We start from the raw sequence: 17,021 nt of genomic DNA, 5'->3' as shown, positions 1-17,021 counted from the left end.
GTGACATCTACACCACGAGAGTCTGCAGAGAGCCGGGGCTTGGTGACATCTACACCACGAGAGTCTACAGAGAGCCAGGGCTCGGTGACATCTATACGACGGTCTGCAGAGAGCAGGGGCTCAGTGACATCTACACGACGGTCTGCAGTCTGCAGAGAGCAGGGGCTCGGTGACATCTACACGATGGTCTGCAGTCTGCAGAGCGCCGGGGCCTGGTGATATCTGCACCGTGACAGAAAGCCTGGGCTCCGTGACCAGAGTGGATGGGGAGGGAGCACTCAGCCTCCCCGTAGGGGAGAAACACTGAAAACAGTGCTACGTGGAAGAAGTTCAAGTGAAGTTAAAGTTAACTGTGCCGGTTAATCTAAATGGAATGCGGCTCCAACCGGGACTACGGGGGACTGGACGGACACACGCACACACGTGGTTCTCATTAGGCGGTCCCGAGTTTACGTGAAGAGATAAACACAGGCGTATGGCCACGGCGCCTGCACAAGAGTGACCAGAAGGGGGCCTTTTCAGGGGTGCCTGTCCGGGGACACACGTGCACCCCCCCAGCACGCCCACTCCCTGCCTGACGTGCTCAGTGAGGACGATTGATGTGGAGGTAGCTCGTCTTGGATCTCCCAGGTCAGAGGCAGGATTTGAACTTGGCCCCAGTATCAGAGCCTGGGGCCACTGGGGGCTTGCCTTTGAGTGGGTTCTAGTGGACAAGGCTCTGACAGCCACTTTGCAGTTGGCTCTGTGAGATGCCTCTGGCGGGAGCCGGCGCTGGGGAGGGCTTACGTTTGTTTGCTGCCTTGTAAATGGCCCTGGTCCTGGCACAGCACGTGACATGTTAACTGCAGAACTAGTGGTTCGAACCCACCAGTCACTGCAGCAAAGGAAGATGAGAAGTCTCCTCCCTTGAACCTGATGAGAACCCCATGGGTCAGGATGGACTTTGTCAGCAGTCAGTGGGAGGTGTGTGGTCTTGTACTCATTCAGACAGACTTCCTTCTCCTCAGAGACCGTGTGCTGGTGAATGGCAGAGTGCCCGAGGGACACCGAGCCAGTCTCAGGAGGGGCCCTGCAGAACTGCTGAGCCCCAAGGTGCAGCACTGATGTTTCAGCTCACTGGCTTTGGGTGTGGTGACAGGCAGCGCTGGCCACCAAGCGAGGACATCGTGGAGTGTGTCAGTGTGGAGGGGATGGGTCACTAGAAATGAGGGACTCCAGCCGGCATGACGATGGCAGTGGACTGGGTCTCCTTGTGTGGAGCTGACCACCACCGGATGTCCGGACATGACCACCAGACATCCAAGATGATGTTCTGCCACCGCGGTGTCCACACACGGCCAGCTGTCCCTGCAGACTTCAGACCTGACCCTATGAGAGTTCACATCCTGGGAAGCAGCTTACCTCTCCAGGCTGAGGGGTGGCCCCTCACAGAAAACAGTTACCCAAGGAGGGCAGTGCCTGCAGGCGGTCAGAACAGCATGGACGTGAGGAGCAGGCCTTCAGACACTTGGGAGAACACAAGGAGAAGAAAATGCGTTTAGTGACTCCTTATCCCCCAACTCTAGGTGAAGTCACGACCTGCCTGTGGGCCGGGGACTCACAAATGTCAGAGGAAACAGGCGAGCACCAACGAGAGTAGATGGACTTAGGATTGAACCTAAAGTGAAGACCACAACGAGAGGTTGATGGTGGAGCCTCGAATTTAAAGAAAAAGGGGGCAATATCCTGTCACCAGAAAAAAAAAACCATGACAAGGCTGAAAAAAGAGCAGGCACACCCCGTAGCAGGACCTCCCACGGGACAGAGCTTCGTTAGATGCAGGGAGGGGGATATTTAAGTCTCTGAAACGCCTGAAGGTTCATGGTTCCCAAGAAGGAAAAAATGGGATGCTTTAGTGGTTGACACAATTTAAGGAGAGCCGTGTAAAGGTTGCAAAGATAAGAAAATTCATGTCCAACAGAAGAGGCGTAAATCCACAGCATGTGTCAGGCCGTCCCCTGCTAGGGCGTGGGGACAGGTCCTGTGGTGCCCAGGACAGTTCAGGGGACAGGCTGCTGTCCACCACTTTGCTGTCTCAGCGACATTCCCGGCCAACTGGACAGGCATTTCGACGCTTCCAGATTTGGGTGGGAGAGTAGCTGTCGGTGAGCCTAGAGCCCGCTAGGTTGGGAAGTTCTCAGGAGACGAGGCCATGCCTGGGGAGAGGTGGTCTGACATTTGGCACACCTGGATTCCTGGCCGCTTGGTCTGGTGCCCTCACTGCCTCCTCTTCAGGACTGTGCCCAGCCCCCCAGGGCTGTTTCCCATGATGCGCCCACCCTCCCATGGGTGCTATGTCCTGTTTGTAGGTAGCCCAGGGGTGCACTGGGTGTAAGAGAGGTGGGCTCAAGGGGAGAGCCCAGTAGGGTTGACCAGGGTTGGCTGCAGTGGGGACTACCGCAGCCCCAGCAGGTGACACTGTCTCCATGTCCTCATCTCTGCTAGTCTAGGAGGGCAGCCTGGTCTCAGCTCCCAGGCACTGTAGCTGGACCCTGGGATCCTCCTAACACAGTTCTCCAGTACTGGGGTGATCATGCCTTGCGGTCCCTGCCCACGGCACAGCTACACTGGCCTGGAGGATGCTGGAGGCCCCCACGCCGGCACTCCGCCTGGCAGCCCAGGGACACTGGACACTCACACCATGAGGTCCTTGGCTCCCAGCACCAGCACCTGCTGCCTTTGTCCAGGGCCAGGGTGCTCCCCAGTGCTGGAAATCACAGATCGTGGGCAGCAGAGCAGAGGGGAGGGCCACCCACTTGTGGAAGCCCAGCCCAAGGCTAACCAGGCAGGACCCTGGCAGGTCCCGTGGCCCTGAGTGAGGCCTGGCTACACACTTGTGGGAAAACACACCCTGCTCCATCACTAACTGCTGCCCAGCTCTGGTCACTGTGCCTGACCCAGACAGGCCATGCATTGGTCCCACACAGCCCACCTGTGACAGGCCAGTCAGGACAGGGCTCTGGATGGGTACTGCTTTGTCTCCTCTCGCGTGTGGTGGACAGTGCCACTGTGGGAGCGTGGGGTCACTGTGGGAGCGTGGGGTCACTGTGGGAGCGTGGGGTCACTGTGGGAGCACGGGGTCGTGTGGTGGCTCCACTGAACTTGTTGGGGAGCAGACAGTCAATGAGGAGTGACTCTAGAGGACAGGTGACCAGCCCAGGCCCGCGCAGTGACCCCCTGGACACTGCCCATAGTCTGCTGTGGAGCCGCTGAGGGATTCATACTGCCAACGGGTGAGTCAGCAGCCCCCCACGTCAGCTGCTACGCCACCAGAGCCCCTTGAAGGACACATGGCTCCCGGCTGTCCAGTCAGAAAAGGCGGCTCCCAGGTGAACCTGCAGCTTGCCACTGTCTGCGGAGGAAGGAGCTGGACAGGGTGTGCTGCTTGCACGCCTACTGTCCGCCAGGCACTGTTGCTCGGGGGACCTTGTGTAGCTGGGATTTGTGGGGAGGGGGTGTCCATTGCCCCCAGTTCTCCTTGGCCTGTGTCCTGAGGCTGATGGCCTGGTGTGGTCTGCGAGAGGCAGGTCTAGGCCACGGGACAAAGTGGGTGGTGATTCAGCTGAACCTCCGTGGGGTGAACCCTGCCTGGCACACAGGACTGCCTGACAGTTGGGGTCCCCTGGGGTCCTCTGGGGGTTTTTGGCAGGTAGCTTACACACGTGTTAGTGCGGGGAGCTGGGCGATTTCCAGAGAAGCAGGTCTGAAGACAGGGCTGGCTAAGCAGTTCTGCACTCACCCCAGCGCCCCACCCGTGGGCCATCTGTGACCCCCACACCAAGGGACAGTAAATAGTGCCTTTTAAAGTTGATTTGACCAGCGTCATCTTAACCTGGGTGCTTCAGGATGTCACTGGAAGTGAATTCTGCCTTGTATTTGAGCAGTAACGTCACTGTGCCAACCAGGCAACCGTCCTCCCCACTGGCAGGGCGCAGCGGCTGAGGGACGAAGGACATGGTTCCTCCGTCTACAGTCAGGACCATGCAGGCAACATGCAGAGGACAAAGGGCGCATTACACTGGGCACGTGGGCACCCACGGACCTCCTTCAAGTTAAAGACGTGCCGTGGGGTCCAGGGTGGGCAGGAGCCCAGCAAGGCCCTGTGAGGCACCTCACATGCATGGACAGGGTTCGGATCTGCTGTGGGTTGTACTTGACTCGAGGACATCTGCTAACAACAACACACACAACACCCATAGCTGGCCAGCAATAGAGTCACCCCAGAGCCCCGTGGCTATTCCTTGGACCGCCGGGAGAATGGGACGCACAAGCAGCAGCTGCAAGCTCGATGGTTCAAGGCCACCTTCTGTTCCTTAAAAAGATGGGGTGTCTCGTCCAGGTTTATAGCCTTGAAAACCTGACGCGCAGGGCACGTGAGTCGGAACCAACCCGATGGCCGTGGATAGCAGAATGAGAGAACGGATCTGGGCGGAAAGCAACCTGAATGATCCTTAGATCTGCAGGTGACTTCTCACATACCAAGGACATGAGGAAGTCGTGCCGGGTCGGTCCAAGAGTCAGACTCTCAAGGAGATGGCTTGTCAGTGGCTGGAAACGGGTCTCACGTGGCAGGGACTGGGGCAGGCCAGTGGGGCTAGTTCTGTTGTCAGGACCCCAAGGGGCCAGAGCTGACTTGATGGGACCAAGTGTGGGCTCCTTTTACGTGCACACTTTGATGCTGAAGCCGCCATCATGAGGGTGAGCTCTCTCAAGAAAAGGTTGTTGGGAATGATGCAGGGCCAGTGACGACAAAGGCTGGCCTCGTGAGGACACGCCAGTGAGGACAGCTGGGGCCTCAAACAACAGCCAGCCAGTTACAGGCCTTTTGTATCGGGGTTCCCCAGGCTGGTCAGAACCTGGGTGGGGTGTGGTGCTGCCGTCCCCACCCAGGACATGCTCGTGTGCAGTCTTGAGGGGCCCAGTCCCTGGATGAGCCACTGAGGTAGGAACCGGCCAGGTGCCCTCCTGAGAGCTGGGGGAGGGGCACAAAGGGCTCAGACCTCTGGCCTGTGGGAGCCTGCCTGCTTGGGGCTCGGGCAGGGGATGGGGTACAGGGGACATCTCGGCAGCTCATGGGGGTTCAAAGGTGTGCTCTTCCGTGACATCCTGAGATGTCAGGCTTCTAGAGGACCCGCTTGACACTGTCCTGCCTCTCCGTCCCTGTCAAGTGCTGTGTGGTGTAGGGACACGCAGGGTCCCCAGAGAGCCCTGTGTGTGCTCCCTGGCTGTGGCCGGCTCACGCTCACCCCCCCATTCACGCTCGCACACCTTTCCTGAGCAGGAAGCCGCTGCCTGCCAAGAGCGAATGGAATTTAGCTTTCCAGAGGGCGTCCTTGGCCTGCGGCTGCCGGCCCCACACCAGAGAAAGGTCCTAGTGTGTGAGGTGGGGGCCAGGGGGCGGGCGGCCACCTCTGCCACGTCTCCCTGGGCCCCAAGAAAAACCCACAGCTGGCCGCACTCCCGCCACACCCGGCAGGGACATTCCTGTCCGCCCGCACCCACACCGGTGGCCTCAGCTGAGCAGCCTCTACCTCCTTCCCCAAAGCGGGGACCCAGCCCAGGCCCCCAAGAGGCCATGGGTGGGATGGATTGGGGGGGGGGGGTCAGGCAGCCCAGAAACTGCTGAGGCGGGGTGGAGGGTGACACAGCCCTCTCCTGTCCAGTCCACCCTAGTTGGAGCCCCCAGCCCCCCTGGTGTCGCTCCAAGACTAACATTCACTCAAGGACGTCTTTCCGCACGTGCTGGTAGAGTCCCTGTACTGGCAGCACCAGTGCCCAGGAGCCCTCAGCAGTGAGAGAGACCTGGATGGACAAGTGTCGTCCCGCCCGATCTCAGGCTGGACCCTGGAGCAGGTCTCCTTAAGGTTAAACATTGACAGGCATGGGACCAGGTTATTTCTGAGCAGCGTTTACCTATGAAGTACCTATTCTGCTGGAGGGCCACTCATGTCACTGCCACCACTGAGGTGTCACTTGGGATTCAGACACCTCGAACCAGGCCCAGGCAGACCCTGGACCCAGAGCGTCCGTGACCACCCAGTGAAGACCAGTGGTCCTCAGGACCCCCTCTGGCAGTCATTGGAACCTGAGACCCTGCTCACTTGTGCCCATGGCCATGCAGAAGGCAGCTGGATGGCCAGCACTCACACAGGGCCACTCGGCTTCCTGTAGTGGCCCTTAGCATGGTCCCCATGACAAGCCCCATGTCAAGAGTTTCCATCTGAGACCTTGACTTGACACCTTCTTTGGAGGCCTGGGCCTTGTGTCCACTCAGGCAGAGGGTCTGGAGTCAGACTCGGGGACCAGGGACTGAAGTACTGTGGGAACTGGCTTGTGGGGCCTAGTGCCAGGAGGGGCACACGGAACCAGTTCCCTGGGAGGGGGCGCTTGGACCAGAAGCCTGGCTTTGGGTGTGTCTGCTGTGCTGCAGGGCCAGGCCCTCACCTTGCAGGTCCAAGGGCGGGTGATGAAACCCAGATACTAGTGCTTGGTGAATTTGACAGCAATTCTCTAGCTTAGTTTTGCCAAATCTCCCCTGGCCCATGGAGTGGGCTCTCGAGCTGGGCAGGGCACCACCAGAAGCTACAGATCTGGACACTCCCTCAGGGTGTGCTAGAAGATGTCCCTAAAGGAAGGAGAGGCCCCTGGAGAAGGCAGGACCTTATGGTGGATTGGGGACGGCCTGCACTGGGGAGAGAGCAGCCCTGCCCAGCCCCAGGGGCCCAGAAACACTTGGGACCTGAGGACTCTCCTGCCCCAGATCAAAGGTCAGCCACTGTGGAGCCAAGGGGAACCCTGTGCTGGCTGCTTGGCCTGGCCCCCAGAAGTACAGTCCTGGAGGTGGCCAGCCTTCTCAGAGCTATCCACCGAGGCCAGCACCATTAGATTGCCCTCCTATCATCTAGCTTGTTCAGGAACTGGATACAGCTGGCGCTCACTCAGTGCTTGAGTGACCCTCTCCAGAGTCTACTGCACACCAGTCCCTTTTTCAGCCCCAAGTGCATCCTATGGTCAGTGGGTTTCCTAACTCCCCCACTGAGATTAAGCCTGTCTTAGCACAGGCAGTGGACATAATCACAGTACCTAGTGTCAGCCTATGACCTATCCATGTCCCTGGCCATGTCGGGGATAGCCCACATTGCCCCAGCTGGCATGCCAGCCCATCTCCTGAGACCTCCTACCTGCACTGGGGTCCATGGTGGACAAGACTCTGTACCCTAATGCCAGGTATCCTGTGTGTCCCTCGCTCCTCGAGGACGTGTGTGCCTGTGGACAATATCCGGGAACTCCCCAGCCCTGCGGTCAGTCCTGTGCAGGAGGAACTCAGGACGGAGCACCGTGTACCTGTGTCCTGAGGAGGAGCTGCTGTGAAAGCCACCACTTCTGTGAACCTGCAGGGAGGAGAGCTCTTGTCTCCTCTCCGGGACCGAGTGGGGAAGCAGCCGCGCTTTCCTGTGCGTCTGAGAGCACCCATCTCTCCCTGTGTGATCTAGACCCCACCAGCAGCATCCCAAACCCAGCAAGTGAGCTCACGTGCACACAGAGGAGGCGAGAAAAGGCTCAATTGTCTACTTTCTGGAACAGTGAGGCAAGGATTCCCCCAGGCCACTGTCCTGTTTGCGCTGGGCGGTGTTCTAGGGACAGCGACCATGACCACTCAGCATACACTGCTGAGAAAGTGGCGAGGGACTTGGTGATGTGTGTTATACATGGAGTGGCTAAGTCAGAGGTGGACAGATATCTAAAGGGACTTCACACAGGACGCCACACCACTGAAGGACACCTGAGTGTCAAGGGCAGGCTGGGAAGACCCCAGACCATGGATCCCTTAGTAACTGAGGCCCAAGCCAGCCCCGCCTGGCCCTCCCACAACCAGGACCTGAGAATGGCAATGGCAGTGATTAGGTACTGGGGACAGACCTGCCTGGCCAGGGCACCTGCACATGTGCCATTAGCTGCAGGGCAGCATGTCCATGATGGGGTCCCATGGAAGATGGATGCTTCCAGGGTGACAGAGATTGTCAGCAAAGTCTTGGAGTAGCCAGAAGTTCCTAGAACAGGATATGGCCAGCGCCGTCAGGAAGGAAGTGGAGGGACTGGACACGGATACAGTGAGGGCCTTCCGTTCTTGAAATGCCATCAGGACGGGCAAGGGCTGGCGCAGCACACATGCTTTTGAAGGGTTGCCAACTCCATAGGAAAAGGCACAACAGACAATGATCACTGAAAGAACCTGGGAAGGGGAACTTCGTGTGCCCGAGAAACGGCAACATAGTGCCACAATCCCATAGGAACGCTGGGGAAACTGCAACATAGTGCTACAATCCCATAGGGACGCTGGGGAAGCTGCAACATAGTGCCACAAGTCAGTACTTTGTTGTTCTTGTTATGTGCCTTCATTCACCTGCGACTCATAGCGACCTTATGTACAACAGCCCTAAATCCTGCTCTATCCTGTGCCAATCGCATTGCCTCTGACACACCCATCCCTAGTACCCCAGTCACTGAATCAATCCACCTCATAGAGGGTTTTCCTTCCTGTGCTGTCCCTCCACCCTCCCAAGCATGATGTCCCTCTCCAAGGACCTGTCCCTCCTTGCAGCATGTCCAAAGTATGTCAGACGAAGCTTCAGAATCCTTGCCTCCAAGGAGCGAGCCTGATTTCACCCTCTCTTGGACAAACCTGTCTGTTCTCTTAGCAGTCCATGAAATTTTCAACACCCAGTTCTCTAATCCATAGCAAGTGATTGCAAAGACCATGGCCTGTATCAGGGACACCTTAGTCTCCAGAGAGACACCCTTGCTCTTCAGTACTTTGGAGAGGTCCCTAACAGCAGACTTCCCCATGGCAATACGTATTTTCATTTCCTGGCTGCTGGTACCAGGAGTGTTGACTGGAGCCAAGCAAACTAAAGCTGTTGAACAATCACAATCTCTTCACCATCCATCCTGATGCTACCAATTGGCCCAGTGTGAGAATCTTTGTTTTCTTGATGTTGACCTTCAATCCATATTGAAATGCAACATAGTATCACAGTTCAGTACCATCTGACAGCCAGCCTTGCCTGATTGAAGTCACAGCCCTGTCAGTGGACTCGAAGCTGAGACAGAAGAAATCCCACAGAGTGTGTGCATCCTGAGCCTGACGAAGAACAGAGCTCACCTGGGCTGTCAGAAGGAGCAAGTCACTACAGGAAGACGGCAGCGTGCGTCCCCCAGGACCGTGAGGCCCAGTTTCACTTCCTGTGAGCTAGCCAGCAAGAAGAGCTGTCCTGAGAGCAAGACGCCACACTTTGGGGAGAGAGGTGGGGCCTCACTGGGACAAACTGCTGTTGATGACCATGACAGGCCTGAACTGACATGGACAGATGGCACTGGGCAGTGACCAGCACCAGAGCCTCACCTGTGTGGCCACAAAACTCAGGCTGGGAAATGCCATGTGGCAGGCAGCTTGGTGAAGCCGGATGGTATTGTTTTTCTGCCACTGACTACATGTAACATCCCGTAGGTCCCTGCAAGACAGTGCTGCCAGAGAAGTGGCCCCGGGCACCTTGAAAGCACAGAGGAAGTACAGCCCTGCTGACAGCCACGTGGAACAGCACTCGTAGTGGTCCACGTGTGGGAACATCGATTTCAGGGACTGCAGCCCACACAGTGCAGCTCCCTGACGCTCATGGGTCAGTGGGGAGCCATGTCACCTCTGGTCTCTGGTTTGTGAGGGTCCAGGGAGTGGTGAGCCCTGAGCTGTACCTCTGCCACTATCTGTATTCATCATCCTCCAAAGCTCAAAAGCACATACTCCAAACTCTGATCTTCCTCGCCTCAGAGCTGAACGGGGGAAGATGCTGGGAGCCGCTTGTTCCCCAGGCCTGAGCACAGGCTGAGCTGGTGGGAGCCCAGGCCCCCACAACTGTGACCACACCACCACTGTCTCTATGCCTGACCAGCGCCTCATGTCCCCAGCACACCCCACTTACAGCCTGAGGCCTCATGGAGTCTATCCTGGTGGACAGTGCTGGGGAGCCTGGCCAACCACAAGGCCCAGGAATGAGCCTGGGCCCCTCATGTGCTGAACCAAGGAAGTGGGGCCTCAAGTGGGGCGGGGGCTGTGCAGCTGTGCCTGGGGTGGGATCCAGCGCGGATTCCCAGCCCAGCCGTTCCCACTGCGTCACTGCCTGGCCCCTAATTTGATTAGGAGAACACTTAATCCCCCCGTGCAGTTCTGAGGCAGCCTGTCCTGGGGTGGGCAGGATCTTGTGACTCAGGCCTCTCTACAGACCCCTGGGTGGGCTCTGGGCACCCTGCCCCAAGCACATCCAGCAGATGGAGGTGGTCTGTGAAGACAGACCTATCTCTTTGGTCGTGGTTGGCCTTTCCCCTGTCCTGGATGCTGGTCTCAGACTGTTCCCGCTAGGACTGGAGAGAAAATGGACAGTCCATGAAGGGTTGTAGCGGGTGCCGCCCATCCATACAGGTCCCCTCAGACTGGTGGGGGTGGGGGAACAACCCACTTGGTGACACGTATAGAATCAAGAGGGACCAGTGCAGCCTGGCCCCAAGCCAGCCTCAGCAGCCTTGCCGGGGAGAAGCTGGAGTGTCTGAGAGAAAGTCAGAGACGTGCAAAGTCTAATTAGTGTGTGCGGCTGGTTTTGCTCACAGGTGGAGTGCTGCCGTGTCCTGAGGGGGCCAGTGGCTATGGGACCGAGAGGGCGGCCATCTGGCAGCTGCACAGAGCTTGCCTTGCACAGAGATCCTTGAGAACCTGCCCTCCAAGCCAAGGGTGAGAGACTGAGTCTAGGCTTGAGGCTCTGCCCACAAAAGCACCAGTCTGGTCCATCCCAGCCTGACCCACATAATGGCTGGACACCTCCTGCCATCACATCAGTCTGATCTGAGGTGGGCCAGGGTCAGGCCAGTCTAAGTGTGTCTTGTCTTGGGCTGGAGCACACCCTTCCTGGGAGCTGGGCAGAAAGGGGGTCAGAGGGGGTCCTGGGGACATCCAGGAGCAAAAGTTTGACAGACAAGTAGGTGGGGGTGGGGTTGCATGAGTGACTGCACTCAGATGGTGGGATACATTGTGTGTTTGCTGGCCAGCACTGTGGGGCCCTACTCCTCCGACCCTGGGCAGGTAGGGCTCAGACACAGACTCCAGAACCCCTGCCCCAGGGGTCCTCAGCGGGACCTCCAGAGGGTGTGGGCATAGCACAGGGACATGTGGCAGGATGGTGTCCTTGCCAGCCCTCACTGCACCACTGGCCAGCACACCCCAGGGATGAGCTTGGACCAGCCTTGGGGGACCCTCTAATCAAGGCTTCAGTCCCTTCACCTGGGAGCCTTTGGGAGGCAGGAGAACAAAACCAGACAGCTCTTTATGTTTCTGATTTGGATCTGGAACCGGCTGTGCACAAGTTCCGTGAGATGCTGGGGGATACCAGCTGGACTTGTATAACGGGGATGCAGGGTCCGGGAAAGATGGGCAGCATCCTGTCATGTCCTTATCTCTCCAAAAACTTGTGTCTGTATAAGCAACCTCCAGCCACCCAGCACCACAGGTGGTCTGTGTGATGGGTCCCTGTGATGAAGACATGTAAGAGCCACCCTATTCTGCCTGAGGGTAGGACACACCATTCCTCCTGGCCTCTTAGTGACCACTCAGGTGTAGGACAGCTCACAAATTCAGTGTGGACACTTAAGCGTCACACAGTAGCCATCCAGAAGAGCGCATGGGATAAGGACCACCTGTGCTGTCCCCTCAATCCGCAAGGCCCCATCCTGGACAGACACCTCTAGGAAACAGGAATTACATGCCTCCTCTTACTCGGGGGCAGCTGTCAGTGCCTTTGTGAGAATGAACCATGAGAACAGAGAACAATGCACGCTGGCTTTCTTGTATCACATTCCAGGCTCAGTGGAAACACCCCTTCCCGTCCTTGGAGAGTGGCTAGCACCCAGGCCATTATGTCCCCCATGGACAGGTGGGTGGGCTGACAAAAGCCCTGCCACACACTCACTGTGAGATGTGGGTGATGGGTGCCAGCAGAGTCTCCCCTTCCAGGTCCAGGTCCTCCGCAAAGCTGTTGGTCCGCATGAAGTGGGGCGTGCTCACGTCCAGCAGCATGGGGCTCTTCTTTACTACAGGAGGGAGTACAGCTTGTTAGGACTCTGAGGAGAGCTCATTGGCTGAAGTCACTCAGGGTGGAGGTGCCTCGAGTGCCCCCACGTTCTTGCCTCACCATCCTCAGGCCCAGACACCTTATCATGGTGTACAGTATGCTTGGGTCCCTCAGCTCAGATTCAAGCCTACCTCATACCTGGAGGCATTAAACATGGCACCGCGGTGCCTGAGACCTCTGTGCCTTGTAGTAGTGGCTGGGTCAAAGGATGGGCCCAGGGGCCCAGAACTGACCCTTCTGCTCCCAGGGTCCCTCCTGAGGTTTAGGACAGGAAACATGAAGGAATCAAGATGACACCGGCCATCCTGCCCTACCACTGTCATAGGGACCCAGGACCAACCATGTACTGGAAAAGACAAGATGGCAAGAAGCCTGTAAGACAGAGGACGGGTCACTAACTCAACATCTCATACCCTGAAGGGAGCGCAGGATAGCACTGATGTAGGAGCCCACATCCACAATCCTGATACAGGAATGAAGATGACCACCATGGCTACAATCTGGTCTATTTTCTATCTGGGCATACTTTATGTAAAGTTTACCTTGAAAGAGAATTACCTACTTATTTGACCTATCCTGAAGTACAGTGGGGTCAGTTTATATACCTACAAGGACAACTTATGTACCTACAAGGACAACCAGATGAGTTTATTGTCAGAGATGTAAAAGTTATTTACCAACTCTACAGTCTAAATTGACCAAACATCAAGATATACTGCTAATTATTGGTGGTTGGAATGTGAAAGTTGGGAACAAAGAAGGTGTTTGGGGCGGGGGAATGGATTTGGTGGTGGAAATGACAAGATAGCTCACAAAGGGAAATCAGAGACTCACAATGTTGGTGTCTACCTGATCATATGTTCACTTGTTAGAATTCTGGAAGACCAAACTCATCTTAAATACCAGTGTGTTCTGAACAACGTAAATGGGAACTGAGCATGTGGACCTAGTTGCAAGGAATACTTGATAATAAAGATGACCACATCAGTAGATTTTGGACATGGAACACAGATTACTGATGATCAGATGAATTGTGAGATGACAAAAGATACCATCCACAAAGGAAAGAAGGGGCCTAAGACCCTCAAGATGGCCAAAGTTAGGGGGGAAGGAAAGACCAAAGTGAATATCACATCAGAATTTACAGAACCAAAACAAAGTAAAGACTTGAAGTAAAAGAGATGAACAGAAGCTTTCAAAAGGTAGTGTGAAGACAAAGCAAAGTTCTGAAGTGTGCAGAGCTTGAATTGGGAAACAAAAATGGAAGAACTTGTTAAGCATTTCTCAAATGGAAAGAAGTGAAAAATTTGCAATCCTGAAGGATATGGGTAAAATCCTGAATACTCTGTTTTTAGGTGCCATCAAGTTTGAGTATGACTAATAGCAACCCCATGAACAAAAGATCTGAACTCTATTCTATCCTGTGCCATCTTCACACTTCATGACTCACATAGATAGCAGTCACCCTGTCAATCCACCTGATTGAGGGTCTTCCTCTCCTTGGCCAACTCCATCCTCCCCAGCATCATGTCCTTTTCTAATTAATAGTACCTCTTAATGGCATGCCCAAAGTATGTGAGGTAAAACCTCATCATTCTTGCCTCCAAAGAGCAATCCAGCTGCACCCTCTGCAAGACATTCTTTTATTCTCTTGGCTATCCATGGGATGTTCAGTGTTCTTCACCACCACCCCAGCTTAAAGGCATCAATTCTTTTACTGTCATCCTTTTTTTCCTTGTGTACGTTTGAATCCGGACTGGCACAGGAGGAGATTGCCCCCTCCTTCTCCAGTGGAGCATCTGGTAGATTCTAACCACGCACCTTTGGAATTGCAGCACAACTTCTTGCTACTAGGCCACCAGAGCTCCCTCTGTCATCCTCATTCATTGTCCAGCTCTCAGATGCACAGCAAGTAATTGGAAAGATCCTGGCCTGAATTAGATAGACTCAAGTCCTTAAACTGTCATCATCACTCTTCAGTAATTTGGAGAGGTCCCTAATTGCAGATTTTCCCAGGGCAATGCATCTCCTTATTCCCTGACTGCTGGTACCAAGGGTGTTAATTGTGGATCCCTGCAAGATAAATTGGTTGGCAGTCCTGTGGTAAGAATCTTTGCTTTTTGACACTGAGATGCAATCCATACCTAAGGCTGCATTCCTTGATCTCCTGCAACAAGGCTTCAAGTCCTTAAGTCCTTACTTTCAGCAAGCAAGGTTCTGTGATCTGCATAACGGATGATTTAGAAAGCATTAAAAGAAGATGGAAGACATTATACCAAAATGAATTGGTAGGCACAGAACCATTTCCAGAAGTAGTGTATAATCAAGAAACAATGGTGGTGATGAAAGAAGTTCAAGCTTTATTGAAGGCAGTTAAGTGTCATTGAGTTATAGACAACTCATTGCAACCCTATGAAAGAAACACTTGAATGCTTTTATAACTTTAATCTTTTTTCCAAATTTGTAGAGTTTCCAAAGGCAAGCTATTTCAGAAGTGGATGCCACTCCTGCTTCCAAGCTTGTTTTAAATTGGGAACCTCAGCCAAACACTGTTCACCATGAGTAACCATTATCACATTTGAAACATCAGTGTCACAATGTTTAGCATCACAGCAACCACAGATTACCTCTGTACAGCAAATGGACAGAACAGTGCTATACCACTTAGAAGACTGTTTGACCAAAAAACAATTAAAACCAAGCCTGAGGGTTGCAGATTAAAATCTTCCACCTTTGGCTTGGTAGCATCACTTTCTGTAAAAAAAAAAGCCCCAGGAATTGATGAGATACCAATGGACATGTATCAATCAATAGACAAAATTTTTTTATAATGCTCATCAAACTATGCCAGGAAATTTGAAGGACAGCTATGTGGACAGCTCTTCCAACAAAGTGTGAAAGTTACTGAATTATATAATTAATATCACATACCAGTAAAAAAATGGCTAGAACTGTTAACAGAAAACAGACAGAAATTCTGGTTGGATTTAGAAGTTGTAGTACCAGAAATCCTATTGCTGATGTCAACTGGATCCTGGCTGAAAATAAAGAATACCAGAAGAATGTCTGTTTGTGCTTTATTGATTATGCAAGGGCATTTGACTCTGTGGATCATAAGTTGTGGCTGACATTGAGAAGAATGGGAATCCAGAACACTTAATTGTACTCATGTAAAACCTGTATCTGAACCAAGAGGCTGTGATATGAACAGAACAAAGGAACACAGCATGGTTTGATGAGGAAGACTCATTAGTACTCATGTAAAACCTGTATCTGAACCAAGAGGCTGTGATATGAACAGAACAAAGGAACACAGCATGGTTTGATGAGGAAGACTCATTAGTACTCATGTAAAACCTGTATCTGAACCAAGAGGCTGTGATATGAACAGAACAAAGGAACACAGCATGGTTTGATGAGGAAGACTCATTAGTGACCTGCATTATGCAGGTGATTCAACCTTGTTTGCTGAAAATGATGAGGACCTGTGCACTTACTGCAGATGGTCAAATACTGCAGTCTTCAGGATCTGTTACATCTTAGCATCACTAACATGAAAATCCTACACTACTGGGCCAACAGCATCATGTTAGATGGGGAAATGAGAGAAATTGTCAATGACCTCATCTTGCTTAACTCCATAATCAACACCCTTGTCACCAGCAGCCAGAAAATAAAAAGTTACATTTCATTAGGAAAGTCTGATGTTAGGGACCCCATCAAATTTCTGAAGAGCAAAGATATGTCGGTTTGAAGACTAAGGTGAACCTAATCCAAACCATGACCTTTTAAATTATTTGATATGCATCTGAAAGTTAGACACTGGGTGACAGAAGAATTGATGTCATTGAATTGTGATGTTGGAGAAGTGTGCTGAATAGCCCACAGACTGCCAAAAGAACAAACTGTCTAGAAAAGGTCCAGCTAGAGTGCTCCCTGGGGGCAAGGATAGTGAAACTGGTGGATCTGCTTTTGACATTTAGGAGGAACTAATCCTTGGAAAAAGACATCATGCTTGGGAAGGCTCAGCATAAGAGGGGGGTTAACACAGAAACTGTAATGGTAGGTTTGAGTGTGTCAGATGTATGGACAGGGGAGGTCAGAGTTCCAATCCCTTGTCCTTGGGGTTACTATGCATCATAGTCAACTTGAAGACACTTAGCAAGAGCACATCTGGGTAAAAAGATGATGAGGAAATTCAGTATCCTCAAACAACATGAACTGAGGTCAGGAGGGGAAGATGCCAATGATTGCTCTTCTGCAGGTTCAAGTTGAAGCTAAAGAAAATGAAAACATGTTCACGAGATGAAATATCACCAGAAGCATATTGCACTGGAGTTTAAAGATCATCTCAAGAACAGACTTGACACATTTATCAGTAACTGACGAGGAGACCAATTCTGGAATAGCATCAAGATTATTGTAAAAAAGATAAAAATGGATGTCAAAAATCAGCCTGACATTTATCAGTCTGAACATACTGTAGTTAAAACACTGAAGGAAATGGTAAAATGAAATATTTGACCACAAGAATTCAAAAGATCCACAAACGTAAAGTGATCAGATGTGTAAAGATCTAAGATAGAATACTAAAAGAGAAAACAGTAAAATTCCTCAGGCTTAAAGAACTGAAGAATACAATTCCAGCCTTGATCTGTATAACTGGAGGAATTTACAGGTAGGAAGGATCAAAAGATGGAGGCCAGACGTGGGGAGGGTTTGTAAAACAATGAAAGAATCTTTTCTTTTACTTTTCCATAATTTTTGACTCATGTACTTATAACTTGTTAGTCAAATTTGTGTCTTCTA

At 53.0% G+C, this 17,021-nt stretch overlaps 1 protein-coding gene across 1 annotated transcript in view; it reads right to left on the bottom strand.

Moving 5' to 3' along the window:
- KCNQ1 (potassium voltage-gated channel, KQT-like subfamily, member 1) overlaps positions 1-17,021 on the bottom strand; it is a 313,853-nt gene that overhangs the window by 134,996 nt on the left and 161,836 nt on the right. Inside the window, exon 16 of the mRNA XM_006893373.1 lies at positions 12,051-12,171. Coding sequence (XP_006893435.1) covers positions 12,051-12,171 — 121 coding nt within the window. The remainder of the gene's footprint in view (positions 1-12,050; positions 12,172-17,021) is intronic.

The sequence above is a fragment of the Elephantulus edwardii genome, unplaced genomic scaffold (assembly GCF_000299155.1).
Source record: "Elephantulus edwardii isolate Elephantulus edwardi_28Jun2011 unplaced genomic scaffold, EleEdw1.0 scaffold00126, whole genome shotgun sequence".
Classification (NCBI taxonomy): Eukaryota; Metazoa; Chordata; class Mammalia; order Macroscelidea; family Macroscelididae; genus Elephantulus; species Elephantulus edwardii.
The sequence above is the reverse complement of the archived record's forward strand: the minus strand, read 5'-3'. Positions and strand labels throughout refer to the sequence as shown.